At 64.6% G+C, this 26,048-nt stretch overlaps 17 protein-coding genes across 17 annotated transcripts; 10 read left to right on the top strand and 7 right to left on the bottom strand.

Annotated features, from left to right (window-relative positions):
• Positions 1 to 452: 452 nt before the first annotated feature.
• OSTLU_16561 (predicted protein) lies at positions 453 to 2,324 on the top strand (the record flags this gene model as incomplete). The annotated part of the gene is made up of 1 exon (XM_001419393.1): positions 453 to 2,324. The coding sequence occupies one exon, from the start codon at positions 453 to 455 to the stop codon at positions 2,322 to 2,324; it is 1,872 nt and encodes a 623-aa protein (XP_001419430.1).
• Positions 2,325 to 2,674: 350 nt separating this feature from the next.
• On the bottom strand, positions 2,675 to 2,824 carry OSTLU_33227 (predicted protein; the record flags this gene model as incomplete). Its single annotated transcript, XM_001419173.1, has 1 exon — positions 2,675 to 2,824. The coding sequence occupies one exon, from the start codon at positions 2,822 to 2,824 to the stop codon at positions 2,675 to 2,677; it is 150 nt and encodes a 49-aa protein (XP_001419210.1).
• Positions 2,825 to 3,465: 641 nt separating this feature from the next.
• Positions 3,466 to 4,530, top strand: OSTLU_4136 (predicted protein; the record flags this gene model as incomplete). Its single annotated transcript, XM_001419392.1, has 1 exon — positions 3,466 to 4,530. A coding segment is annotated over one exon (1,065 nt), but the record flags the coding sequence as incomplete, so codon positions are not given.
• Positions 4,531 to 4,703: 173 nt separating this feature from the next.
• OSTLU_33225 (predicted protein) lies at positions 4,704 to 6,277 on the bottom strand (the record flags this gene model as incomplete). Its single annotated transcript, XM_001419172.1, has 2 exons — positions 4,704 to 6,055; positions 6,211 to 6,277. The coding sequence occupies 2 exons, from the start codon at positions 6,275 to 6,277 to the stop codon at positions 4,704 to 4,706; spliced, it is 1,419 nt and encodes a 472-aa protein (XP_001419209.1).
• Positions 6,278 to 7,149: 872 nt separating this feature from the next.
• Positions 7,150 to 7,572, top strand: OSTLU_42864 (predicted protein; the record flags this gene model as incomplete). The annotated part of the gene is made up of 1 exon (XM_001419391.1): positions 7,150 to 7,572. One exon carries the CDS (start codon positions 7,150 to 7,152, stop codon positions 7,570 to 7,572), a length of 423 nt encoding a protein of 140 aa, XP_001419428.1.
• An 83-nt stretch (positions 7,573 to 7,655) lies between these two features.
• Positions 7,656 to 8,345, top strand: OSTLU_33223 (predicted protein; the record flags this gene model as incomplete). The annotated part of the gene is made up of 1 exon (XM_001419390.1): positions 7,656 to 8,345. One exon carries the CDS (start codon positions 7,656 to 7,658, stop codon positions 8,343 to 8,345), a length of 690 nt encoding a protein of 229 aa, XP_001419427.1.
• Positions 8,346 to 8,561: 216 nt separating this feature from the next.
• Positions 8,562 to 8,858, top strand: OSTLU_42709 (MPT family transporter: inner membrane translocase (import) Tim8; the record flags this gene model as incomplete). Its single annotated transcript, XM_001419389.1, has 2 exons — positions 8,562 to 8,600; positions 8,664 to 8,858. The coding sequence occupies 2 exons, from the start codon at positions 8,562 to 8,564 to the stop codon at positions 8,856 to 8,858; spliced, it is 234 nt and encodes a 77-aa protein (XP_001419426.1).
• Positions 8,859 to 8,919: 61 nt separating this feature from the next.
• On the bottom strand, positions 8,920 to 9,480 carry OSTLU_16557 (predicted protein; the record flags this gene model as incomplete). The annotated part of the gene is made up of 1 exon (XM_001419171.1): positions 8,920 to 9,480. One exon carries the CDS (start codon positions 9,478 to 9,480, stop codon positions 8,920 to 8,922), a length of 561 nt encoding a protein of 186 aa, XP_001419208.1.
• Positions 9,481 to 9,950: 470 nt separating this feature from the next.
• Positions 9,951 to 11,110, bottom strand: OSTLU_24969 (predicted protein; the record flags this gene model as incomplete). The annotated part of the gene is made up of 1 exon (XM_001419170.1): positions 9,951 to 11,110. The coding sequence occupies exon 1, from the start codon at positions 10,974 to 10,976 to the stop codon at positions 9,951 to 9,953; it is 1,026 nt and encodes a 341-aa protein (XP_001419207.1). The 5' UTR covers positions 10,977 to 11,110.
• Positions 11,111 to 11,121: 11 nt separating this feature from the next.
• OSTLU_19644 (predicted protein) lies at positions 11,122 to 13,260 on the top strand (the record flags this gene model as incomplete). The annotated part of the gene is made up of 2 exons (XM_001419388.1): positions 11,122 to 11,160; positions 12,463 to 13,260. 2 exons carry the CDS (start codon positions 11,122 to 11,124, stop codon positions 13,228 to 13,230), a joined length of 807 nt encoding a protein of 268 aa, XP_001419425.1. The 3' UTR covers positions 13,231 to 13,260.
• Positions 13,261 to 14,413: 1,153 nt separating this feature from the next.
• Positions 14,414 to 15,022, top strand: OSTLU_5843 (predicted protein; the record flags this gene model as incomplete). The annotated part of the gene is made up of 1 exon (XM_001419387.1): positions 14,414 to 15,022. A coding segment is annotated over one exon (609 nt), but the record flags the coding sequence as incomplete, so codon positions are not given.
• Positions 15,023 to 15,242: 220 nt separating this feature from the next.
• Positions 15,243 to 16,852, bottom strand: OSTLU_19643 (predicted protein). The gene is made up of 2 exons (XM_001419169.1): positions 16,822 to 16,852; positions 15,243 to 16,609 (listed from the first exon to the last, which is right to left on the bottom strand). The coding sequence occupies exons 1-2, from the start codon at positions 16,846 to 16,848 to the stop codon at positions 15,365 to 15,367; spliced, it is 1,272 nt and encodes a 423-aa protein (XP_001419206.1). The 5' UTR covers positions 16,849 to 16,852; the 3' UTR covers positions 15,243 to 15,364.
• A 29-nt stretch (positions 16,853 to 16,881) lies between these two features.
• On the bottom strand, positions 16,882 to 18,821 carry OSTLU_33216 (predicted protein). Its single transcript, XM_001419168.1, has one exon. The coding sequence runs from the start codon at positions 18,549 to 18,551 to the stop codon at positions 17,010 to 17,012; it is 1,542 nt and encodes a 513-aa protein (XP_001419205.1). The 5' UTR covers positions 18,552 to 18,821; the 3' UTR covers positions 16,882 to 17,009.
• Positions 18,822 to 18,827: 6 nt separating this feature from the next.
• Positions 18,828 to 20,231, top strand: OSTLU_46355 (predicted protein; the record flags this gene model as incomplete). The annotated part of the gene is made up of 1 exon (XM_001419386.1): positions 18,828 to 20,231. A coding segment is annotated over exon 1 (1,374 nt), but the record flags the coding sequence as incomplete, so codon positions are not given.
• A 189-nt stretch (positions 20,232 to 20,420) lies between these two features.
• OSTLU_33214 (predicted protein) lies at positions 20,421 to 23,422 on the top strand (the record flags this gene model as incomplete). The annotated part of the gene is made up of 1 exon (XM_001419385.1): positions 20,421 to 23,422. The coding sequence occupies one exon, from the start codon at positions 20,421 to 20,423 to the stop codon at positions 23,397 to 23,399; it is 2,979 nt and encodes a 992-aa protein (XP_001419422.1). The 3' UTR covers positions 23,400 to 23,422.
• Positions 23,423 to 23,847: 425 nt separating this feature from the next.
• OSTLU_8015 (predicted protein) lies at positions 23,848 to 24,225 on the bottom strand (the record flags this gene model as incomplete). The annotated part of the gene is made up of 1 exon (XM_001419167.1): positions 23,848 to 24,225. A coding segment is annotated over one exon (378 nt), but the record flags the coding sequence as incomplete, so codon positions are not given.
• Positions 24,226 to 25,042: 817 nt separating this feature from the next.
• Positions 25,043 to 25,843, top strand: OSTLU_16550 (predicted protein; the record flags this gene model as incomplete). Its single annotated transcript, XM_001419384.1, has 1 exon — positions 25,043 to 25,843. One exon carries the CDS (start codon positions 25,043 to 25,045, stop codon positions 25,841 to 25,843), a length of 801 nt encoding a protein of 266 aa, XP_001419421.1.
• Positions 25,844 to 26,048: the final 205 nt, after the last annotated feature.

Here is a 26,048-nt window from a genome sequence, read left to right as displayed (position 1 = left end):
GCGAGGCGCGCGCGGTTTTCGTCCAACCGTCGCGCGCGCTTTTTGATTCGCAAACTTCGCGCCGTCTTCGCGCGTCGCGTCGCGCGTCGCCGACGCCGCGATCGCGCCGGGAGGGCGCGCGAAGGCGCGGAGCATCGCGCGACGCGATGCGCGCGCGCGCGGGCGCGGCGTCGCGTTCTGCGCGCGCGTCGTCGTCGACGACGCCAAAACCTCAAACGTCGACGCGCGTCGTCGTCCGCCGCGTCGCGTCGTCGCGCGCGATGTCGCTCGCGCGCTTCCGACTCGAGCGCGAGCTCATGCGCGCGCGATTCGCGTCGAGCGCGCGCGCGAAGACGGCCAGGGCGGCGCGCGCGGGCGCGGAGACGGCGAGCGCGGTGGGGACGCGGACGCGCGTCGCGCGCGCGTTCACGACGGCGCACGGCGCGCGATGCGCGCGCGAGCGCGCGCGAGGGATGGCGAGGGTGGACTCGACGCGCGCGCGCGCGTCGTCGTCGTCGAGCGAGGCGCTGGAGTGGCCGAGCCGGGACCGGCTGGCGGGGACGCTGCGGGACGGGGACGTCGGCGCGGAGGCGACGCTGTGCGGATGGATCGATAAATCGCGCGATATGGGCGGGATCGCGTTCGCGGACGTGCGCGATCACAGTGGAATCGCGCAGATCGTCGCGGACGAGGACGCGTCGGCGGAGGTGCGGGAGACGTTCGGGAACTTGAGACAGGAGTGCGTGGTGCGCGCGCGAGGGACGGTTCGAGCGAGGAAGAGCGTGAATAAAAAGACAAAGACGGGGACGGTCGAGCTCGTGGTCACGGAGTTGAAGATTTTGAACTCTGTGGGGAAATCGTTGCCGTTCGCGGTGTCGGAGTCGAGCGGGGAGAAGGAGGAAATCAAGGAGGAGACGCGTTTGGAGCATCGCGTGTTGGATTTGCGTCGACCGCAAATGGCGAGGAATTTAAAGCTTCGTCACGATACGCTCCGCGCGTTGCGCAAGGTGATGGAGGACGATTACGGGTTTTTAGAGGTCGAAACGCCGATGCTGACGCGAAGCACGCCGGAGGGGGCGCGGGATTACTTGGTGCCGAGTCGTTTGCAGCCGGGGGGGGCGTACGCGTTGCCGCAATCACCGCAACTCTTCAAGCAAATGCTCATGGTTGCGGGCGTCGATCGATACTATCAAGTCGCGAGGTGCTTCAGAGACGAAGACTTGCGCGCCGATCGTCAACCGGAATTCACGCAGCTCGACATCGAGATGGCGTTCACGGATGACGCCGGGATCATGAAGCTCGCAGAGGATTTAATGCGCGCCGCGTTCAAGAGCGGCGTCGACGTCGATTTGCCGGCGAGTTTTCCGCAGATGACATACGCGCATGCGATGGAAAAGTACGGCAGCGATAAACCAGATTTGCGATACGGGTTAGAGATGACCACGCTCGACGACGCGTTGGCGGGATGTGAGTTCAAAATCTTCGCCGACGCGCTCGCGGAGTCCAACGGCACCGTCAAGGCGCTCGTCGTCGACGACGATAAGAAAATACCGAACTCGAAGCTCAAACCGAAGGGTGATGTGTTCAACGAAGCGCTCGCGGCGGGCGCGGGCGGTTTGGCGTTCGCGCGCGTCGCCGATGACGGGAAATCGCTCGAAGGTGCGAAGGGTTTGGTCGAAGGGACGGCGGCGCACGCGGCGGCGATGATCTCCGCCTCGGGCGCCAAGCCCGGGGATTTGATGCTCTTCGCGGCGGGGAACAAGGCTTTGGTGAACAAAACCCTCGATCGCGTTCGACAGTACATCGCGAAGACGTACGACATGATCCCCGAGAACGCGCACGCGGTGCTGTGGATCACTGAGTTCCCGATGTTTGAGTTCAACGAGGACGAAAACCGTTACGAGGCGATGCACCACCCGTTCACGGCGCCCAACCAAGACGACGCCGCGGCGAATCCGGATGATTTAACCGGTGCGCGCGCGATCGCGTATGATTTGGTGTATAACGGCGTGGAAATTGGCGGTGGATCGCTGCGTATTTATCGTCGAGACGTGCAAGAAAAAGTCTTCCGCGCCATCGGTTTGAGCGACGAAGAGGCGGAGAACAAGTTCGGTTACCTCATGGAGGCGTTCCAATACGGCGCCCCACCGCACGGCGGTCTCGCGTTCGGGCTCGATCGATTGGTGATGATGCTCGCGGGGGCAAAATCGATTCGCGACGTCATCGCGTTCCCGAAAACCGCCGCCGGGCAGTGCTTGCTCACCGAGGCGCCGGGACAAGTGAGCGACGCCCAATACGCCGATCTGCACGTGCGATCCGTCGCGCCGCCGCCGAAGACAGACTAATAACGAAATCGTCTTCTCTAGATTGAAATGAAAGAAGCGTAATTTTACAACACATCGCCAAACTCTCGCGCGTCACAAAGTGAGATGGCGTATCGAGCGCGCGCCTCGCTGAACGCGTCAGCGCTTTCGGCGCGCGCCGTCACGGCGCACCATCCCACCGAACGACACCGTTCGACGACCGACGTCTACACCGGCAGCGCGACGTACATCGCGGTGATCACCGCCACCGCCGCCGCGCTTTTACCGTTAAAATCGTTAACCTTTTTACGAATCGCCGTCGCCACCGACTCGTCCTCGATATCTTGCAAACCAGTGCCATCGACGTCCCAAACGCCGGCTTGCGCGATGTTTCACAACCCCGTCTTCGCGCTTCCCACGAACCCGAGCGCGAAGAACAGCGGCACCGCGATCGCCAACCGTTCGACGCGCGTCGCCCCCAGCGCCAGCTGCGCCGCCGCGAGCGCCGCCGTCGCCGCGCCCGCCGCCTTCCCCACCTCCATCCGTCGTCCGCGTTCCTCCGCGTCGATGTTCGTCAGCGTCTTCGCGGCTTCATCGCGCGATCGCGCGCGCGCTTCCTCGCTCTTCGTCGCGCTCGCCGGCGCGTCGCGCTGAAACACGCCGTAGTAGATTTGTTTCCCACCGCCGCCCCGGTACAAATTGGCGAACAGATCCCTCGCGCGGTCGTCGCGCGTCGCGCGGGTCGGCGTCGCGGCGCGCCGAGGCGTCGCGCGCGTCGCTCGCGCCGCGCGCGGCGTCGCGGCGCGCGGCGTCGCGGCGCGCGGCGTCGCGAACGATGGACGCATGCGGCACAGAGTGACGCCGACGCGACGAATCGCGCGTCGTCGCGGCGCGCGGCGCGTCGATGCGCCGCGGCGCGCCGCGGTCGATGCTGCGCGCGATGCGCGCGCGAACGGCGCGCGCGACGCGCGACGCGCGCGCGACGACGCGACGCGACGGGCGGAGCACGACGCGCGACGGCGCGGTGGCGGCGCGACGACGCGACGCGCGCGGCGTCGCGACGAAGGCGAGCGCGTCGACGTGGTTGTGGGCGTCGGAGTGTTACGTCCGCGGACCGGGCGTCGAGGGCGTCGACGTGGAGCGCGCGCGCGCGACGCGGGAACGCGTGGACGCGGGACGCGCGGCGCTGAGCGTCGCGCCGATGATGGAGTACACGACGCCGCACTTTCGCGTCATGGCGCGGTTGATGTCCAGGCGCGTCATGCTGTGGACGGAGATGGAGGTGGATCAGACGGTGACGCACAGCGCGCGAGATGGGGATCGGGTGGATAAATTTTTGGATTATCCCGCGGCGACGTTTGGGACGGTGCTGCAGTTGGGAGGGTCGACGCCGGAATATTTAGGACGCGCGACGGCGATCGCGGCGCCGTACGGGTACGACGAGATAAATTTGAACAGTGGATGCCCGAGCCCGAAGGTGGCGGGGAAGGGGTGCTTCGGAGCGGCGCTCATGGCGGAGCCGGGGTTGGTGGCGGAGTGCCTGGCGGCGATGGCGGAGAACGCGCCCGAGGGGACGCCGGTGAGCGTGAAGTGTCGAATCGGGGTCGATGACGTGGATTCGTACGACGATCTGTGCGATTACGTCGAACGCATCGTCGCGGGGAGCTCGACGCGTCGATTTTACGTGCACGCGCGCAAAGCGTTGCTCGCCGGATTGTCGCCCGCGGAGAATCGAACGGTGCCTCCGCTCAAGCACGAGTGGGCGTACGCGTTGGCGAGAGATTTTCCCGAGTGCGAGTTTCACTTGAACGGTGGATTAAAGACGCTGAACGATGTGAAGAACGTTCTCAAACGCGGGCCCGAGGACGGAGGGCCGATCGTGGGGGCGATGATTGGTCGACAGGCACACGCGGATCCGTGGGGGTTGCTCAGCGCCGCGGACACCACGCTCTTCGGCGAGGCGTCCAACCCGAGCGCGTCCAGGCGCGACTTTTTGAACAAGTACGCGGTGTACGCGGATGAAACGATCGGTAGATACGGTACCGCGAAGGATGGGTATCGCATTCCGAGCGTTCGTCACATGATGCATCCTATTCAAAATTTATTCCACGGGTGCGCCAACAACAAGGCGTGGCGGCGCTTGGTCGAGGAAGATTTACAAAAGCGTTCGAAACATCCCGACACGACGGTTCGATCGGTACTAGACGCGACGCTGATCGCGATTTCGGACGAAGATTTGGACGCCCCACCAATTGCTGCCGTTGGCGACGCGTTCGACGTAAATCGCGCGTGGGAGCTGCCGACGCGAGGCGGCGGGTTCTTGGCGCGCACGGCGTGAAAGAGCTGACGCCCAGTCGCTTGTACAAAACAAATATTTAGCTGGTGTATCGCATTAACACATCGTTGTCATTCACCTCCGAATCACGCCTGCGCACTCTTGTACGCGCGCAAAATTTCCGTCGCCGCCGCGAGCCCGTCGCACGCTGCGGAGACAATCCCGCCGGCATAGCCCGCACCTTCGCCCGTGGGATACAACGCGCGACACGACACGGACTCTAACGTCTCTTTGTCGCGGTCTATGCGAACGGGAGACGACGTGCGCGCCTCCGGCGCGTGAATGAGCGCCTGTGAACCGGCAAATCCCGGGAGTTGCTTATCGAAACGCGCGAGCGATTCCTGAATCGCCTTCGTCACTTCGCGTGGGTACAACTCGTGTAACGGTCCCGGCACGACCCCTAGTCTGTACGAACTCGACGGAAGCGTCGACGCGTTCGAAACGGTTTCGCTCAAAAAATCCTCCGCCGTCTGCACAGGGACGACGAGTTTGCCTCCGCCCATTATCGCCGCCTCGCGTTCGATGTGACGCTGGAATGAAACCCCACACAACGGTTCGTAGCCTTCGTCCGCGAACGGCTTCGCGTCGCGTTCGGTGATGGTGCTCACCAATCCGCTGTTTGCCCACTTGCTCGATCTTTTGCTGAAACTCATGCCGTTGATGCACAACTCGTCCTCTACTGTGGACGTAGGGACGATTTGACCGCCCGGACACATGCAAAAGCTGTAACACGCGCGTCCAGCGGCGACGCCGTCGGGAACAGTGTTCGCCACGCGATAATCCGCCACCGGGAGCGGGCCTTTACCGCCGTCGACGTATCCGGCGTACTTTTCGCCATATTGAATCGTGTCCAACATTCCTTGCGGATGTTCGATGCGAAAACCCGCCGCGAAGGATTGATACGTCAGTTTCACGTCTTCTTCGTGTAAGGCTTCCATGAGACCTCTGGATGAGTGCCCGGCGGCGAGCACGACGGCTTTGGCGGCCACCACGGCGCCGTCGGCGAGCGTCACACCGCACGCGTCCCCGGTGTTCGGATCGCGGTTCACCCGCGCGCACCGCACGCCGAATCTAAACTCCACCCCCAGTCCCTCTAAATATTTTCTCGCCGTGCGCAAGATTCGCACCAAACGATCGGTACCCAAGTGCGGCTTGCCGTCGACGAGAATGTTCTCAGGCGCGCCGAATGCGACGAGCGCGTGCAACACCGCGCGGACGCGTTCGCTGTTTCGACCGATTCGCGTCGTGAGCTTTCCATCCGACCACGTGCCCGCGCCACCTTCGCCGTAACACAAATTCGACTCTTCGTTCAACTGTCTGCGCGCGAATAGCGCGCCGATGTCTCGTCCGCGCTCTTCCACTGGCTGCCCGCGCTCGAACACCGTCACGCGTTCGCCCGCCTCGGCGAGCGCCAACGCGGCGAACAACCCGGCCGGCCCTAAACCGACGACGACCACTCGATCATCATCACCGTCGCTAAAAACAGTCGTTTCGCCGGTCGCCCCCCCCTCGCGCCGATCCGGCGCGCGTTCGAACGCGTTTCGCAACTCGCGAGCGTTTCTCGCGATGTCCGGCGCCGCCTCCGCGCCGCACCGTTCAATTTTTTTCGCCCGCGCGCGTATCGGCCTCTTCGTCCCGCCGCACGCGACGATCGCCTCATCCGTGACGTCCACGACGTAACTAAATCCCGGCGGATCCGTCCGCGCGTCGCACGTCTTCCTTCGCACGCGCGTCCCGCTCGCGCTCGGCGTCCGCGCCGTCCCCAAAATCTTTTGCACCGCCTCCAGCACCGCGGGCGACGCCTCGCTCGAGTCCTTACCCAGGTCACGATCGAGCGGCACGTGCACGTCGTACACGCGCCACGCGTCGCCGTCGTCGTCGTCGTTCGCGCGCGCGGGCGCGCGTTTCGTCTTCGCTCCGGCGCCGCCGCCGCGCCTCCTCTCACCCTTCGGCGCCGCGCGCGTCGTCACCCGTCGTCGCCGCGTCGCGCGCGATCGCGCGCGCGACGCGCGCGCACCGCCCGCGCGCGCGACGGCGCGCTCGAGCGTCGATCGCGTCGCCATCGCGGCGCGCGGCGCGACGAAGTACCGCGGGACTAACGACCGCGTCGCTTCACATCACCGCGTTCGCGTCGCGTCGCGCGCGCGTCGCGCGTCCGCGTCGCGCGCGCGTCTCGAGGTTCGCACGCTCGCGCGCGCGTCTCGACGCCCGCGCTTCGGCGACGCCGCGCGACGCCGCGCGACGACGGCTTTGAATTCATCGTTCAAATCGATGTTCGCGCGCGGCGTCGCGACGCGCGTCGCGCGACGCGCGCGCGCGCTCGACCCGCGACTCGCGACGGTCGATCGTTTCGACGCGCGCGGCGTCGCGCGACGCGCGCGCGCGTCCGCGGCGTCGCCGGCGACGGCGTGGGACCCGCCCGCGGCGACGGTCGACCGGTTCGACTCGCACGCCATCATCAAGCAGCTCGCGAAAGCGGGCGGGTTCGGCGAACCGCAGGCGGAGGCCATCGTCGCGAGCGCGCTGACGTCCATGACGCGCGCGGGATTCGTCGCGAGAAACGAACTGGAGCGAGAGTTGATGCACGGACGCGCGGAGACGCAGGCGCTCAAGCAGGAGGTGGCGTCGTCGCTGCGCGAGGCGAGCGCGTCGATGAAACACTCCACCGAAACCCTGCAGGCGGAGAACGAGAAGCTGCGCGCCGATCTCAAGTATAACATCGATAGGATCACGCAGTCGCAAAAGTTGGACTTGAATCTGGAGAAGGGACGACTGCGAGAGTTGCACGGGATTCAGGAGAGTCAGATGAAAGAGGTCGAGGCGCGCGTCGATCGAGAGTTGCATCAGATGCGAACGCAGATAGAGGCGGCGAAGACGGAAATTATTCGATACAGCGTGGGGACGCTGGTATCGCTCGGCGCGCTGTCTTTGGCCGCGATTCGACTCGTCATGTAACGCGACGCGATTCGACTCGAAGCGCGTCCCCGACCGCACAGCGCGCGGTCGATCGAGCTCGCGCTCGACCGCGCGCTCGCGCGATGCGCGACGACGAAGACGCGTACGATTTCGATCCCGCCGACGTCGCGCGCGCGCAGAACGCGCTGCTGCGCGCCGCGCTCGCCGCTCGAAACGACGAAAAGTGCGCCGAGGCGGCGGCGACGTCCCTCGCCCCGTGGGCGCCCACGGAGCCGCGCCGACGCGCCGTCGCCTTCGACGCGTGCGCGCTGTCGTCCTCCGACGTCCTGTACGACCTCGGATGCGGCGATGGGCGCGTGCTCGTGGACGCCGCCAAGGCGAGGGGCTGCCGCTGCGTGGGCCTCGAGCTCGACGACGCGCTCGTGCGAGACGCGCGCGAACGCGTCGCGCGCGAGAATCTCGAGGACTTGATCACCGTGCACAAAGGTGATCTCACCGCGTTGACCGCCGAGGCGCTGGCGCGCGGCGTGCTCGATTCACCCGCGCCGACGTGCGCGTTCGCGTGGCTCACGGGCGCGGGCCTGCGTCGACTGTCGCCGACGCTGCGGCGCGCCTGGGAGATTGGAGATTTTCGCATCGTCACGTGCGTCGACGCCCTGGACGCGTGCGTGGACTTCGAGCGCGACGGTGCGTTCGCCGAGCCCGACGATTCGACGCCGTGGGAGGTTCGGCGCGATCGCGCCGCCGACTTCGGCGTCTTCGTCGTGCCGAGGCGCGCGCGCGCGCGAGCGTCCGTCGAACGCGCGAATTGAAACGCGAATTGAAACGCGAATTGAAACGTAAATTGAAATGCGAGTTGGAATTGAAATGCGAGTTGACGGCGCGGCGCGTCGCCGTCGACCGATCGCCGCGCGCGCGTCGCGTCCTTCGCGTCGTCTCGCCGCGCTCGCGCTCGCGACTCGGCTCGAATTCGCGTCTCGTCGTCACACCCGCGCGCGCGATCCTCGATCCGTCGAGGCCGCGTCGCGATGCAGGCCAACGACGCGCACATGCAACAGTTCCTCGAGGTGCGCTCGATTCGCCGCGTTCGCCGTCGCGCGTCGCACGACTGACGTTTCATCGCGCCGCAGGAGGAAAAGCGCAAGGCGGTGTTCAACGAGGTCGTCGCGAAGCTCACGGAGACGTGCTTCGAGAAGTGCGTGACGTACGCGCCGGGCGCGAAGTTTTCGTCGAGCGAGTCGAGCTGCCTGACGAACTGCGCGCTGCGGTACCTGGAGAGCGGGCAAGTCGTGCTCGGGAGGCTGCAAAACATGGGAGGGTCGTAGCGAGACGCGACGTAGAAGACGAAGCTTAGGTTTTGAATGACGCATGAAAGAGACGAGCGAGCTAATAGAAGGCCTCGGTGTCGGCGTGGTCGGCGATGTCGTCGTCGTAGCCGTCGTCGTCGTCGAAACCGGCGGCGCGGGCGTAGTCGTCGTCGCTGTCGAGCTCGTCGTCGTCGTCCGCGGCGCGGTCGACGGCGTCTTCGTCGGCTTCGTCGTCGTCCTCGTCCCCGGCGCGCGCATTTTTGGACGGCGATCGCGCGCGACGCTGACGATCGCTCGCGCGCGATTGGAGACGACCGCGCGACTTGCCCTCGACGGCGTCGCCGTCGAGCTCCTTGGCCGCGCTCGACTCTTCTAAACGCGCCAGACGCTCGAGACGCGAAATATCACCCTTTCTCTGTTTCGTCGACGCCGTCGCCCCTTGATCGTCGCGTTCGCCGTCTTCGTTCGCCTTACCGCGCTTCTTGTCTCCACCGCTCGCGCTCGCGTCGTTCGCGGCGCGTTTCTTACCCTTTCCGTTCGGCGCGTTCGCCCTCGCGCCGAACGCCGCCTCTAATATCTCCCTGGGCACGATCCGCTCATCCGTCACCTTTAAATCCTCCAGCGTGAACGCTCGTCGCATGCTTCGTATCCATCGTTCATCGATCGCGTCCTCGTCGTCCTTATCGCCCCTTTCATCGTCCTCGTCCGAGCTCGTCCCGCTCGCCTCCTCGTCCCGCCATCGCGAGACGTCGCCCTCGCGCGCGCGGCGCTCGAGCTCGTCGTCCCGATCGCCGTGATGATACGCCGACGCGCGGAAGAACCCTCGAATCGCGCGCGACAGGCGCACGAGGCGCAGTTCCTCGGGCGTGGCGTCGGTGAAGGGCTTGAGACCGCGCGGGAGCGGTGGGTACAGCGGCGGCGGCTGCGCGATTTGCACCGTCGGTTCCGCCATCTCGCCCTCGCGCGCGGGCGGAAACGGAATGTGGCCGGGAATCAAAAGGCTCGGTGGCTCGGGCGGGGCCTCGGGAGCGGGCGGCTCGGGCGCCGCGGGCGTGGACATGGTGCTTCGCGTTGTGCGGCGCGCGCGTCGGTTTACAGTCGGTTCCGGAGCTAGTCTAGTGCGTCTCCGGCGCACATGCGAACGTGACATTCGACTCGATCGCAGAGCTGCGCCTTGGAACCGGCGCACGAAAGGTTGTGCGCGGCTAAGAATCGTTTCAGGGCGTCGGTGGTGAGAGACGTCAGGGCGTCGGCTTTCACGCGCTCGATGACGAACGCGTGGTGCGGCGCGATGGTCATGATGGGTTCGGGTCTGTGCGCCCGCGCGGGCGGCGAACGAGGTTTCGGAGCTTCGATGGCTTTGCGCTTCGCGCCGATCGTGGCGCCCGTGACGTCGACGGCGGGCGCGGCGCGGCCGTGCAAGTCGTCGATGGCGCGAGACGCGCCGAAGCACTCGGCGTCGAAACCGGCGAGAAGGGCGGGGATGCCGGCGCGTTGCCATTCATCCAGCGCGGGTTCAGTGTCGTCGTGCACGGGTTCCATGACGTTGCGCTCTAACGCGCACATTTCCAACACGCGATAGTGCGTCTGGAGCGCCGGATTGGGCGTTTGCTTGGGATGCCATTGCGTGAGACGAATGGCGTCGATGACGCTTCGCGCGGCGGTTATTTGCGCTTCATTCGCGCGCGGGAGCGGTGCTTTTTCAGACGCAACCGCGCGCTCTGGGTGCCGCGTGTCGTCTCGAAAAGGTAGGTAAAAGACGTGAAAACCCTCGGGCGGTTCCAAGCGAGAGACGGCGTCGTCGGCGGCGGCGATTTCATCCGCGCTCGGCGCCAGTTGCGGCAGAAGGGCGACGTAGCGAAGCGCCGAGCGCGTCGAGCGCGAAAGCGCGCATATCGCGACTTTGTTCTCCTCCACGCACGCGCGCAACAGTCCTTGGAACGCGGCGCACCCTTTCTCTTCACCGGCGACGAAGTGTGACTTTTTCAGGCACAAATCTCTCGTAATCGTCTTGGCGTCCACGAAGCCGACGAGGTGAAATCCCACGGTGTCCTTTGCGTTTTCTACGCCCGGTATTTTCACCGTTTTCACCTTACCGAGCTCTTTGTTCGAAAAAATCAACTGCTTGCCATCCATCTCCAAGAAACTTTTGGTCGGTTTTTCGATCGGCGCGCCCACGGCGTCGCTGTACGTCACTTCACGACGAATTTCTCCTAAATCCTTCCCGTCGACGAGAATGCTGGCCGATTTCTTCGCCTCGCTCACCAGCGCGTAGACGTCGATGGGAATACCTATTTTCCCCGGCACCAACCACAGCTTGGTTTGTTTCAATCGCCTGCGTTTTCGCGCCCGCTTCAAAAACTCGCGCTGCAACTCGGTGCCGTCTCGCACGACGACGAGCGCCTTCTCCCCCTCCATCGCCCCGCAGTGCTCGGCGGTGAAGGCGTCGTAAAATATCGATGAATCAAACACTCCGTCACGCGTGAGCGTCAAAACTTCGATGCGTTGCCCCATCTGCGCCATCTCCTTGGCGCGTTGAATCAACTTGGCGCCCGAGCTCCCAGATTTCAACGGCGCCGCCTCGTTCGTGAACAAATACACGCTCTTCCGCCCCGCTCGCTTCGGTCCGTTCTCGAGCATGTGCGACGCCGTCCATAACCCCTTCGTCAGCGCGTCCTCTTGATTGAAAAAATCGCCCGTCCCATCGTCGTCCTCGGGTTTCAACTCGCCGAATCGCTCGCGAAATTTGTCGGCGCCCTTCTCCCCGTTCGCGTATTCGCTCAATTCCAGCGCTCCCGCCGCGCTCGGGTTCTCCGCCCTTCGCACCTCGCACACGCGTTCCATCCCTATCCCACCCACGCTCTTCCCGGTGTTGTACGCGCACACGCCCAGCACGTCGTCCGGCGCCACGACGACGCGCGCGCGCGCGAATTCAAAGCACGCCCGCGTCGCCGCCGTGAACGCGCACGCCCCGTCCGCGCGCGTCGCGTCCGCCTCGAACATCGCCGGCGAGCAATCGATCAGCATCACCACCGCGTCGCGCTGCGCGTCCGGGTCCCACGCGCGCGCGCCGTCGCCGTCGCCGTCGCCGTCTTCCGCCGCGCCATCGAATTCGAAATCATCGTCCGAATCGTCGTCGTCGCGCGCCATTTCGCCCGCGCGCGCGTCCGACGGGCGCCGCGCGACGTCCCCCTTCGCTCGCGCGCCGCCCTCGCGCGCGCGCGTCGCCGTCGCGCCGCCGCGCGACGTTTTCTGCCGCACTCTTCGACGCGCGCTTCGACGCATCGTTTCATTCGTCATGCGCGTCGCCGCGCGTCGCGCCGACGCCCTCGCGTTCGCGCGCGCCGTCGCGCGTCGTCCTCGCGCGTCGCTCGACCGTCTCCGGCGCCCGCGCTTCGGCGCGCGCGCGACGGAGACGCGCGCGAAGAAGAAGGGCCTGCTCGGCGACCTGCTCAACGTCGCGAGGGACCGCGCGCGCGACGAGGCGACGTGGTACAACGGGCGCGCGCCGCTTCGACCGGGGACGTACGCGCCGCAGAAGACGGTGCCGGCGTCGATCGAGCCGCAGCCGCCGTACGCGAGGGACGGACACCTGCCCGAGTACGACGACGGCGTCGTGCAGGTGCAGACGACGGCGGCGGACGTCGAGGGGATGCGACGCGCGGGAAGACTCGCGGCGGAGGTGCTGGACATGGCGGAAAAGATGATCACGCCCGGGACGACGACGACGAACGACATCGACGAGGCGGTGCACGCGATGACGATCGCGGCGGGGGCGTATCCGAGCCCGTTGAACTACGGCGGGTTTCCGAAGAGCGTGTGCACGAGCCTGAACGAGTGCATCTGTCACGGAATCCCGGACGACACGGTGATCCTGGACGGAGATATCATAAATATTGACGTCACGGTGTACCTGAACGGGTATCACGGCGACACGTCGAGGACGATCATGGTGGGGAACGTGACGGAGGAGGTGCGGCGGCTGGTGGAGACGACGGAGCGAGCGCTGGACGCGGCGATCGCGATTTGTAAGCCCGGGACGCCGGTGAGGAAGATCGGGGCGACGATTCATCAGATCGCGGACGACGCCAAGTTCGGGGTGGTGGATAAGTTCGTCGGGCACGGCGTGGGGAAGGTGTTTCACAGCGGACCGACGGTGCGGCATCATCGCAACAACGACCCGGGGACGCTGCGGGTCGGTCAGACGTTCACCATCGAGCCCATGCTGACGATCGGGACGACTCGAGACAAGATGTGGAAGGACGGATGGACGAGCGTCACCGCGGACGGGAAGTGGACGGCGCAGTGCGAGCACACGCTGCTCGTCACCGAGACGGGCGTCGACGTCTTAACCGCGTCGCCGTATCGCGCGTCTCTGTCCGAGGCGTGACCGCGCGCCGGACCCTCGTCGCGTCGTCGCATTAATTTTCTTCATTCATAATCCCGCGCTTTCGCGCCTTCGTTCGAATCCTCGCGCTCGCCGTCTTCGTCGTCGTCTCTCGCGTCCTCCGCAGTCGTCGCCTCGCGCGTCCGACTCCATGTCCGCCCCCGCGCCCGCGCCCGCCCCTCCCGACGACGACTTCGTCGACACCTGCGACGGCGAGCGCGTCCTCCGTCGCGCCGCCGCGCGCGCGCTCGCCGACGGGCTCTTCTACCTCGGTTTCCTCGCGTTGCCTTGGCTCTGGGTGTTGAACGCGTGGACCTTCGCCCCCCACGCGCGCGACGCCCGCGGTCCCGGCCGCGACGCGCGCGTGGCCAAGCGCGCGCGCGAGTCTCGCGCGCTCGCCGTCGCCGCGTTCGCCGTCGTCGCCGCGTGGGCGGCGACGTTTTACTTTGGCGGCGCGCGCGTCGTCGGGACGCGCGCGTGGGAGCGATGGTCGGCGACGACTCGACCGCGCTGACGCGCCGCGCGCGCGCGTCGCGATCGCTGTAATTAATTCTGTGTATTTCCTAGCGTCCAGCGCCGCGCGCGCGCGCGCCCCGTCGACGTCGCGTCAGAGCGCGCCGCGATGGATGCCGTGGACGCCGTGCTCGCGCGCATGCGCGCCGACCAGGGTCTCGCGCGCGACCGCGCCGTCGACGCCGACGTCGACGAGGCGGTCGCGGCGTCGCCCGCCGCGCTCGCGCGCGAGCGCGCCGCGATGCGCGCGCTCGCGGGGACGTTTCGCGAGGAGACCGAGGACGCGCTGGGACGGCGGTGGTACGCGCACTTTGAACGGTGGTTGTGCGCGCGACGCGACGCGACGCGAGACGGCGACGCGATCCCGAGCGCGAAGAGACGCGACGCGCGCGACGGCGGGCTGGCGCGGTCGCTGGCGAAGGCGGGACGGACGACGGGGGAGATGGCGACGACGACGCGGCGGTTGGCGCGGGCGGCGGCGAAGGCGAGGGCGAACGCGAGCGCGAGGGCGAGCGATGGGAGGAAGAATCGCGTGCGCGCGCGAAGGATCGAGGTGGGTGGAAACGGGAAACGGGCGGAGAAGGTGGCGCTGACGTGCGGGAAGGTGACGCTGGAATTGAATTTGAGACACTACGAGACGCTGAAGACGCGATGGCGCGGCGACGCGCGGCGCGACGAGGATGGGTTTCATCGCGCGGTTTTTTGCGTCGTGGCGAGGTACGCGACGCTGCAGGGGACGCATTATAAGGCGGGGAACATGCAGGCGGCGATTCCGCCGCGCGTGTTCGAGACGCTCGAAAAAAGATTCGACGTGCGATGCGAGCTCTTCGCGTCGCCGCTCAACGCGCACTTTAAAGAGTTTTGCAGCGCGAGCGCGATGACGGATCGCGCGTTCGGATCGCTCGGAAACGCGTTCGACTTCGAGCCGAGCGAAGGGAGCTTCGAGTGTAATCCCCCGTTCGACGAGGAAATCATCTTGCGTTTGGCGGGTCACGTCGAGAGGCTTTTGTCTCGCGCGAAAAAACCGCTATCCTTTTTCGTAGTCGTTCCACTTTGGCACGACAGCCGCGGCTGGATGCGACTGGCGAAGAGCGTGTACTGCGTCTCGAACACAACGCTCGAGGCGAAGGAACACGCCTTTGTGAGTGGCGGGCAGCACTCGCGCATCGATCAACTCACGCCGAGCGCGGCGCCGACGTCTGTACTTTTTCTTCAAAACAAAGCCGGAGAGAAAAAGTGGCCCGTCACGCCCGAGGGCGTGGCGGCGATTCGCGAAGCGTTCGCGCCGCCGAAGAAGGAAGCCGAACGCGTGGAGAAGTGGGACCCGGACGCGACGTCGTGGTCGTGCTCGCGTCGTTTGCCGAAGGATGCGAATTCGTGGGTGTACAAAAACAAAAAGCGCGACCAGAGCGTCGACGAGTCGCCGGCGAAGAAGACGAAAAAGAAGAAGAGTGCCGGCGGCGGGCTCGCGGCGAGCTTTTTCCGCGATTAGATCATAGGTACGGGATTTCGTATTGTAAAATAGAACGAACACTCTAACGCCATAGCACCAGTACTCGCACTCAACGCTCGACTACAACTCGAGGGACATTCACCCCTCGACGAAGAGAAAAGAATGGTGAACTCACTGCTGGGCGCATTGAACGCCGGGTTGTCCGCCGCCTTCGTCGTCGGACTCGTATTGGCTTTGTTGTCTGCTCTCGGCTTCGCGACGACGCTTTTCTTGCTCCATATCAACCTCGTGCATGTTAACCTCTTCCACATTTTCACTCTCCATGTCAATGCTAAGCTGCGGTCGCGCGGGTAAAATCTTTTCGAGCGCCTTGAGATCGTCTTCGGACAAGTCGCCCGGAGCCGGAAACTTGACGGTGAAGTGGATGAACAAGCGACCCTTTTGGAAAGGCATGGTGTGCTTAGGCATACCTTCGTCGAATACAGCCTTGAATTGACCGGGCTTGATGACTTCGCCCTCGTGGGTGGAGATGACGAGTTGACGGCCGTCGAGGTGATCGACGGTCATCTTCATCCCGCACAACGCCTCTACGAGGGAGATTTCTTTTTCCATGAATAAATCGTCCCCCTTGCGCGTGAACACCGGGTGCTCCTTTTGTTGCACGACGAAGATGATGTCACCCGGCACGGTGTCCGGCGCTTCGTCAGCTTCGCCTTGGAAGACCACTCTTTGGTTGTGCTTCATGCCCTTTTCGATGTGCACCTCGAGCACCTTCTTTTCTTGAACAACCTTTTGAGCGTGGCACTTCTCGCACTTATCCTTCTCGCTGATCGTCTGACCCGTGCCTCGGCAATCGTTACAGACGGTCTGCATTTGCTGCACCATCCCCGGCGCGATTTGTCGAACGACAACCTTGACGCCCGCGCCTCTGCATCCGTTGCACGTGCCGCTCGCCCCCGACTTGCTCCCTTTCCCATCGCATTTTTGGCAAATCACATTCTTCGACAGGCTCAGCTTCTTCGTCACCCCGTTGTACAAATCATCCAATCCAAGTTTCAACCCATGCACGACGTCCTCTCCCTTTCGCACGCGAGATCTCCCTCCTCCTCGTCCGCCGCCGCCCCCCGGCCCGAACGGATTCCCTCCGAACATCGCCTCAAAGATATCAAACGGCGATCCGCCTCCTCCGCCCATGCCTCCGTCCTTCAGCGCGTCCTCACCGTATTCATCGTACAGCTGTCGTTTTTCGTCGTCGCTCAGCACTTCGTACGCGGCGGAGATCTCTTTGAACTTTTGTTCGTCGCCGCCTTTATCCGGGTGATGCTTCACAGCCATCTTGCGGTACGCCTTTTTAATCTCCGCCGCCGACGCCCCCTTGCTCACGCCGAGCAGGTCATACAGCTTCGTGTCGGTGGACTGCGTGCGTTCGTCGTCGCGCGCGTTCGTCAGTCGTTTTCCGCGTCGCGCGTCGCGCGCGTCGGGGCGTCGTCGCGGCGTCGCCGCCGCCGAGTTTCGCGAGGCTTCGAACGCGAGATCGCGCGCGGGGCGCCGCGGCGAGGCGACGCGCGCGCCGCGGCGAGATCGCGATGGGCGAGGCGCGCTTCGAGGCTATCGGCGCGCGCGCGCACCCTGCGTCCGGGCTGGCGGCCGAACATGGCGCGCGCGAATCTGACGCGCGCGCGGCCGCCGTCGCGTTGACGGTGACGTGACGGGATAAATAAAGAAACTCGGACATTTGGTCATACAGTGAGGATTATTTGTTCGATGTGCGTGCGTGCGGGCTGTGTGCGCACGGCGCGGGGAAGGATCGAGACGCTCACGCGGAGAAGCGCGAGAGAACGTGGGCGCGGCCGAAACGCTCGGTCATCACGGCCATGATGCGCGCCGCGGTCTCTTCAACTCCCTTGTGCGTGACGTCCAAGACTTTCCACGTCGGGTTTCGCCGGAATAAGGCTTCGGCGAGGTCGAGCTCTTGGCGAACCACGGAGAGGTCCGAGTAGGAGGAGCGGCGCGACGCCGCGCGATTGGAGACGCCCGTGGCGTCGCTCCTGGCCTGGGATTCGGCCTCGGTGACCCCCATCGTCCTGAGGCGGTGCGCGCGGATGGCGTGGAGAACGTCGGGGGAGATTTTGAGGCCGAAGATGCGGTTTGGATCGACGTCGGCGATGTAGGACGGGATTCGTAATTCGCCGTTGACGGGGACCAAGGGTAAATTCGCGACTTTGTATCCGCGCTGTCCGAGAAAGATGCTCAGCGGAGTTTTTCCGGTGCGACTGATGCCTAGAATGAGGATATCGGCCTCTTTCCACTTCGCGCTCGACGCGCCGTCGTCGCACTGTCGAGTGTATTCCACGGCTTCGATCATACGGTAGTAATCGCTCGACAACAACGCCGCCGACACGCTCGCGCTCGACATCGAGTTCGTCGATCCGCTCGAACGAATCGGTCGCTTGATCATCGGTAGATTCATCGAAGGCATCTCCAAATGCCCCTCCATTTGACGCAAAAGTGTGCCCCAGACGTTGACGGCGTCGACGCCCGCCGCGGCGGCCATCCGCGCCATGCTTTCTGACATCTCAACCTCCGCCAGCGTGTACACGATCATCGCCCCGTCTTCTTTCGCCTGAGCGACGATGGTCGCGAGCTCTTTATTGTCGTTGATGAATCTGAAAACTTCTAAATTCGTCGGATAGGAAATATCCATGCACTTTTCAAATTGGCCGAGCGCAGCTTGCACCGCCTGCGTCGCCGTGGCGCCCGTCGAATCGCTCACGACGAATATGGGTTTCGGCAATTTGCTATCACTCGGCGCCGCGGTCATACCCTCTGGTATCGGCGTATCGCGCACGAACTTGCTCACCACCTCGCGCACCGATGCGGTCGAGGTGGACGTCGTCGTCTCCGTCGTCGTCTCCGTCGTCGTCTCCGTCGACGAACCTCCTCGCTTCTTACTAGACAACGACCGCGCGCGAGACAACTTCCGCAGCGCCGCCGTCCCTCGTCGCGCACCCGCGCGTCGAACCTCGTCTGGATCGCTCGCTTGCACCGCCGGCTGCCTCAACGGCCACGTCGTCGCTCCGTTCGCGCTCGCCCGCCTCAGCTCGGCGAGATCCGCCTCGGCGCGTCGCAACCCGTCCCGCAGCGCCCCCGCCTTGGCCTCCGCCGCCCGCAGCTCCGCCGCGAGCGTGCTATTCTCGACGTATCCATTCCCTGGCATCACGCGCCGCAGCGCTTCACCGCTCACCGTCACCTCCAGCCCCGTCACGCGATCCAGCGTCTCCCCCGTCGGCGCCCGCCACAGCCGCGACACCTTCGTCTTATCCAATTTCGCTCGAATCCGCGCCCGCTCGCGCGCCATCCGCGCGTGCGCGTCGCTCGCGTTTCGAGACATCGTCTCCGCGTCGCTCGGCGCGTCGCTCGCCCTCGTCGCCGCGTCGTCGTCGCGCCGCGCGTCGTCGCGCGTCGACGTCGCGACGGTTAGAGGCACCCCGTTCGGCGCGTCGACCGTCGGACCGCGCCCCGGCGCGCGTCGACCGCGTCGATCGCCTCGCGGTCGCGCGCGCGGCGTCCACGCGCGCGTCCGCGTCGCCCGCGCGCGCATTCGATCGCCGCTCGGCGCGCGCGCGCGTCTGCGGGCGTCACATCGCGTCGACGACGCCGTCCGATGTCCCGGTCGTGGCTCGATGATTTGCGACGCGCGTGCGCGGACACGCGCGCGGACGCCGCGGCGCTCGACGCGCGCGCGCGAGACATGGGCGCGCACGCCGGCGCGCGGCCGGACGCGGTGTGCGCGCCGCGAACGGTCGAGGAGGTGGCGGCGATCGTCCGGACGTGCGCGAGGCACCGACGACCCATCGTCGCGCGCGGCGCGGGCACGGGGCTCGAGGGCGGCGCCGTCGCGTACGGCGGAGGGTGCGTGTTGGACACGCGAATGTTGCGCGCGATCGAGATCGACGAGGCGAACATGTGCGCGAGAGTCGGCGCGGGGGCGCTGAAGAGCGAGCTGAACGCGGCGCTGGCGAAGCGCGGATTCGCGTTCGGGCCGGATCCGAGCTCGAATCCGACGCTGGGAGGGATGGCGAGCACGGGAGGGAGCGGGCTGAGCACGCTGAAGTACGGAACGACGAAGGAGAACGTGCGAAGCATGACGGTGGTGACGCCGGATGGGGAAATCATTCGGACGCGCGCCGAGGTTCGGAAATCGAGCACCGGTTACGAGCTGAACGCGCTCTATTTAGGCGCGGAGGGCACGCTGGGGGTGATCGTGGAGCTGGTGGTGAAGATTGTTCCGCTGCCGAAGCGGCGATGCGGCGCCATCGTGCGATTTCCGACCGTCGGGGCGGCGGGGAAGACGGTGGCTGAGGCGACGGCGGCGAATCTGTCGACGTTGCTTCGATGCGAGTTGATGAACGACGAAGGGATTAAAGTGACGAATGTGGTGTTTCAAACGTCTTTACCGTGCGTGCCGACGCTGTTTTTAGAGTTTGTGGGGAATCGGCAGGGCGAGATGGAGGAGGATTGGGAAAGTTTTCTTCGCATCGCGAAGTCGAACGGGAGCGCGTCTCACGATTTCGCGTCAAACGGCGAGGAGTTGGACGAGCTGTGGGACGCGAGACGTGGATGTTATCTAGGCGCGATGCGCTATCGCGGATTAGAAGCGGGGACGAACGCGAAGGAGAGCGTGTACGTTGGAGACGTGTGCGTTCCGGCGTCCAAACTTTCGGCGTGCATCGCGGCCACGGAGCTCGAGTTCAAAAAAGCGCGGTTTCCGTGCGTCATTTGCGCGCACATCGCCGACGGCAACTTCCACTGTCTCATACCCTTTCAAGAGCACGAACGCGCCGCCTTGTTGGCGCTCGAAGACAAAGTCATCGGGAACGCCATCGCTATGGGCGGCTCCGCCTCCGGCGAACACGGCGTCGGCATCGGAAAACAAAAGTACATCATCATGGAGCACGGTGTGGCGCACGTGGATATCCAGCGCCGAATCAAGCGCGCGCTCGATCCGCTCAACATCATGAATCCCGGGAAAATTATATCGTGGGATCCAAGCGAAGCCGAACTCGCGCGACCTCGCCTCTCCAACCTCTAACGCCGTCGCGCCGCATTCTAGCCGCTCGCGCGAGCGCACACATTGTATTATACTTGCACTTCCGCCTGATCCATCGCGGCACAACTCGGCGCGCGCGCGATGCGACGCCGCGCGTCGACACCGCACACGCGTACGATGCGTCGTGCGCTCGCCTGCGCGCTCGCCGCGGCGCTGTGCTGCGCCAGCGCGCACGCGAGCGCGTCGACACCGCGCGCGTCCGGTGCCCCCGGCGCGCGCCCGTGGATCGTCGAACGCGCTGAACTGCACGGCCTGAGCACGAACGCGCTCGAGGAAGCTTCGAGCAACGTTGAAACGATCGTCTCGCGAGATTGCTTCCTCGTGGCGAAGGATGGGGCGATCGTGCACGAGTCCTACTACGGCGCGAACGACGCCAACACCCAAACGACGACGGATGGCGTCGGCGCGCTCGCGCTGGTCGCGGCGGTCGGCGTCGCGGTGCAGCAAGGATTGTTTGAGTTAGACGCGCCGTTGTCGAAGTACGACTTGCGCTCGGTTGAGGAGGCGTTCGGGGCGTACGCGGATAAGGTGAGCGTGCGACAGCTGTTGGCGCAGACGCACGGCGGCGGTTCGCGCGAACCGGGGACGACGTTCGAACGCGACGACCCGAGAAATGATGGGTTCTTGGATATAGTCGGTGACATAATTGAGTTGAGAAGTGGGATGAAGCTCTCGGAATGGGCGCGCGTGAATGTCGGGGAAAAACTCGGCGCGCCGGAGATGTTTGCGAGCTCGTCTAGGGCGGACGGGAACGACGGCGCGTCACTTTGGAGAGATTTGCGAATGTCTTGTCGCGACGCCGCCAAGCTCGGACAGTTATTCGTGAACCAAGGAAGGTGGACGAGCGTCGATGGGAGCACGCGACAGATGTTTGATCCCACCTTTGCGGTATCGGCGTTGTCGGTGAGTTATCCGTCGCTCAACCAAGCGCACGGCTTGATGACGTGGCTTCACGTCCCGGTGAGCGCAACCGGGACGCAATGCTGCGCACCGCGAACGACGAAAACGTCGTGCGGAATGAGTGCAGAAGCCATCAGTGGGCCGATACTCGGGAGAAACGCTCCGCACGCGCCCGTGGCTGTGAGCTTGGGCGATGAAGGATCGATGATTTTCATGTTGCCGGAGACGAAGACGGTGGTGGTCACTCTGGGACGCACAGCGCCCGGATCACCTGCGTGTCCAGTGGCACCCTCGGATGTCGTCGCCAAGGTGGGTAGCGGTCGAAGAGACGATGCGTATTTGATGCGCACGATCTGGTCTGCCATGGGCGGCGCGCTGAAGCCGGTGGAGTTGGACTCGCCGACGAAAAAGTCAAAACGCACCGCCGCGCTCGAGCATGACTGGCACAGATGGGAGGAAAAGAAGGCATCGAAACATTCAAAAAAGCATAGCACAGATAGCGACGATCGCGTGGCGAGCGAAGGCTCGAGCGAGGGCGCGTCGAGCAGTATTCTCGACGCCGTGCGCGAAGCCATCACGGAAGTCATGGGGGGCGAGGCGAAGAAGGATGGATTAATTCACGACGATCACGCGACGTACGAGGCTCCCGGCGACGCTGGCGAGATGAAACCGACGACGTTTCGGTTACCAATGCCAAGTCCTGGCGACTTAGCCGCGGAGGAGTACGAGAAGCGTCAGATTGAATACGCGCGTCAAATGCAAGAACGCGAGTACAAAAAGTTTGAAGCCGGAGTGCAGAAGGATTATCGCAAAGCGTTGAAGCAAACGCGCGAAAAATACCAAAAGGCTATGCGTGCGGCGCAGTCAATTACAAATGTAGCTCAGCGTGCGCAAGCAGAAGACGTCGCCGCGGCAGAGTACCTCGAAGCTGTCAACAAGATTGAAGAGACGGGTAAGCAGGCGTTACAGCAGTTGGACTCTTGGCGTAAGGCGACGCTTCCTCCGTTGAAGGGCGATGAAGACGTCGGTTTCGGCGCGTCAAAGAACAAGGGAAGTGATCTCGGCTCGGTCGCCGCACACCGTGCGAAACCGAACGCCATCGACGATCTTTCCTCCGTCATGAGCGGCGTCTCTGAAAAGATGCGCAGCATCGGTCTTCGCGCCTCGGAGAAAATTGATTTCGAGGACAATAGGCGTGGCGACACCAAAGAAGACGCCGATGACGGCACGTTTTCCTTGCCAAAACTCGGTGATACGCACGTTGTCCCGCATTCAATGCGTGGATCTTGCGTGTGCGGGTGCCCGAACACGAAGACGTCGCAAGCGACGTGCTTTGACGTCGACGCCAGCGCGCTCGGATCGTCCGAGCAAGCCGCTGACGCGTGTTCCGCGATGCACTCGCGCGCTGGACTTGGATGCCCGCACACGGGCATTGTGCAGCAGTGTGGTGAAGTGATCGGCAAGCGAGGTTTTGCGAGTGACGATCTTGAGTGTAGACAAGTTCGAAAATGTCCGCGCTCAAAGGAAGACGCGGCGAAAACGGCCTTTTTGGCGGCGGTGTTTGATTGCACGCCGACGAGGTTCGCATCGTGCTCATTCGTTGCAGAACCGTGTGCGCACTCGCACGTGGTAATCAAACCAGTTCTTCAAACGGAAGACGACGCGTCCGCACTCGCCCGACCGCAACATTTGAGGCGCGCCGCGCACAGGTTCCACGAGCACCAGCACGCGCACTTGCACGGCAACGCCATGCAACGATGGTTTCAACAATCGTCCGCCGAATTGAGCGTTGCCTTAGCCGTCGTCATCCTCGCTTTGGCCTTGATGACCGTTGCGAGCAAGTGGCCGACCGCGGTGACGGGCGGCGATATGTTCTTTGGGCAGTTACCGCCGAGACAAGTTCGAAGAATGTCGCCGGGCGTCGCGGAACGCGCGCCGCTGCTCGCCTCAAAGACGCGTCAACCGCACGTGCGAAGCGTCTCGGTTTCATCCGAAATCCCGCCGAGCTCGCCGAGCTCGCCGAGCTCGGATGAAGACGAGTCGCCGGTTCGACGGGATGTCGTGCAGCGATTTCCGCGTCCGATCAAGGTGACGCAACCGCAAACCGGCGAGGCGTACGAAGAAATCGTCAAGCCGACTCGCCGCGTCCCCGTTTCGGAAGTTTCCGCCGACGATGACGACGACTCGGCGGTGTGATCGGGGTGCGACTGGATATAGGTAGCCAACGAGTGTACTGTAACGTATTCAACAAAATATTTAGATCGCGTCATAAACGAAGCCGCGCGAAACCCATGGCGGCGCGCGTGAGAGGAATCCACGATCGTCGAGCCGAGGCGAGCGCGACGCGCGACGCTCCACCGCCGACAACCAAGGGAGCTCCGGACGCCATGTTCGAAGCCTCACCATCGTGTGACACCGATGCGCGCGCGTATGCGTGATACCCACGTCCCAGACGCGTGGGCGCCGCCGCCGCACCGCCGGCGAAGGAGCGGAAGAGGCGCGCGTAACGCTGTTCGCCGCCGAGCTTGCGCCGCTTCGCGTCGGCGTCGTCCCCGCCTCCGCCCAAACCCCCACCACCGCTCTCGAACCGCTTCGTCGCAGACGTGGACGCATCGCCGGACATTCGACTCGGGCTAAGCCCGAAGTCCACCGCCATGTTGGCCAAATGATCGGCGTGTTTGTTAAACTCGCGCTTGACGTGAGAGATCTTAAACTCGGTAAACTTTTCCTTCAACTCGCACGCTTCGGCGTGCATGGACTTCAAATTCGCCGACTTCAGCTTGAACGATCCTTCAACTTGATTCACGATGAGTTTACTGTCCCCTCGCACCTCAATCTTCGTGATCCCGAGCTCCACCGCCTTGCGCAACCCCAAGCACAGCGCCGCGTACTCGGCTTCGTTCACCGTCCGCTCGTTCCCCAAATACTCCAACAACTCCTCCACGATTCGATCGTCCCGCTTCCTTCGCAGCAGTGCCCCCGCCCCCGCCTCCCCCGGATTCCCACGACTCGCCCCGTCGAACTCCAACACGTACTCATCCTCGCTCCGATCCTCCTTCGGCGCGTTCGCCGCGCTCGCGAGCGCTCGCACGCGCGCCTCGATCCCGTCCTCCGCGTCCTCCCCCGCGCGCGTCGACATCCCTCGTCCCCCCGAAGTCCCGCGCTTACGCGCGCTCACTTTTTTCTCCATCACTCGCGCGTCTTCGTTCGCCGATCTCGCGCTCTCCGTCGCGTCGCCGTCGCGAATTCCGTCGTCGTCGCGCGTCGCCTCGACCGTTCGAGCCGTTACGCCGCCGTCGGTCGCGTCGTCCCCCCGATGCGCCTCCAGGTACGCCCGCGCCTCGTCCAGCGTCGCGAATTTCTGCGCGCGCGAATTCGAGTGCGAAAAATTAGTCTTCGCGCGTTCGCGCCGTCGCGAGGGCGCGTCGCGCGTCGCGCGCGCCGTCGTCGTCCGATGTCGTCGCACCTTGTGCATCGCGCCCCCAAAGTTTTGCACCTGCTTCTTCGCGTCGTCCCACGTCGTGTACACGCCGCGCGCGCGCCCGCGCGCGACGGCGTAGAAGGATTCTTTTCGCGCGCTTCGCGGCATCGCGGAATCGCGACGCGATCGCGACGCGCGACGGAGTGACGCCGGAACGACGACGTCTCGCGACGATGTCGGGACACCGGGACGCGGCTTCGCGACGGGATCGGCGCGCGCGCGGGGCGATTCGGGACGCGCGCGCGCGCGCGCGAGCGCGCGACGGTGTGCGTGAGGTCGCGGGCGCGCGCGCGACGACGCGGGCGCGCGGGCGGCGACGCGAACGTCGCGCGAAGGGTGGTTTCGGAAGCTGTCGGGAATGTCGCGACGCGACGACGCCGGCGCCGAGGGGACGTCGGCGCGCGCGTACGCCGCGCACTGGGACGGGGTGTACGATTCGGCGTCGCAGCTCGCGCGCGAGTGGCACGCGGCGTCGGAGGCGTGCTTCGAGGTCGCGGATGGGTTTCTGCGGGCGGCGGCGAGCGCGAGCGCGGCGGGCGCGGCGGCGCTCGTCGACGTCGGGTGCGGATCGTCGAGCATCGGCGTCGACGCGGCGGATGAGTACGGGTTTAGGGGTGACGTCGTGCTGTTGGACGTGAGCGAACGGGTGATCGAGGTGCTGCGGGCGCGGTACGCGGAGGACGCGCGGGTGCGGTGTCGCGCGGCGGATTGCCGGGACTGTCGAGCCGACGTCGCGGACGGAAGCGCGACGTGCGTGATCGATAAGGGTACGTTGGACGCGCTCAACGGAGACGAAGATAAGCGCGCGCTCATGGATGAGATGTTGCGTATGACGAGAGAGGACGGGATAATCTTGAGCGTGTCGTTCTCAGCCGTGGCGAGATTTGTATTTCTAAAACGCGAGACGACGAGGCTGGGGTTGGATTGGCGGTTTCGCGTCGTGAGCGAGGGCGATCCCGCGCGCGGACACTCGGCAATTTTCGTGAGCGTGCTGTACAGAAGTTCGAGCGCGTCGTTGTTTCGCGATGTGCCGTTCGAGGACGACGCGTTGACGCGAACGCTCGTCGAGCGCATGGAGCGAACCGGGAGCATCGTCGACGACGAAAGCGACGACGAGGGACGTGTGACGCTCGATTTCACGCGAGAGGAAGAGATTTAGAGAATTAGATGAACCGGTAGGCCGCGAGGTGCGCGCTTAGAGGCATCGCGCTCCGAAGCGATCGTCAAAACAACTTTGATATTAAAATTAAAAGTCAAAACATCGCGCTCGGAGATGAACTCGCGCGGCGTCGCGTGAAATCAAAAGAATGAAAACCTACGTCGAGCGTTTGGTCTTTCTTCATCCTTCGTCACGTCGCGGCGCG

The sequence above is a fragment of the Ostreococcus lucimarinus genome, chromosome 8, assembly GCF_000092065.1.
Source record: "Ostreococcus lucimarinus CCE9901 chromosome 8, complete sequence".
NCBI classification, from domain to species: Eukaryota; Viridiplantae; Chlorophyta; class Mamiellophyceae; order Mamiellales; family Bathycoccaceae; genus Ostreococcus; species Ostreococcus sp. 'lucimarinus'.
This window is presented reverse-complemented; position numbering and strand designations above follow the sequence as displayed.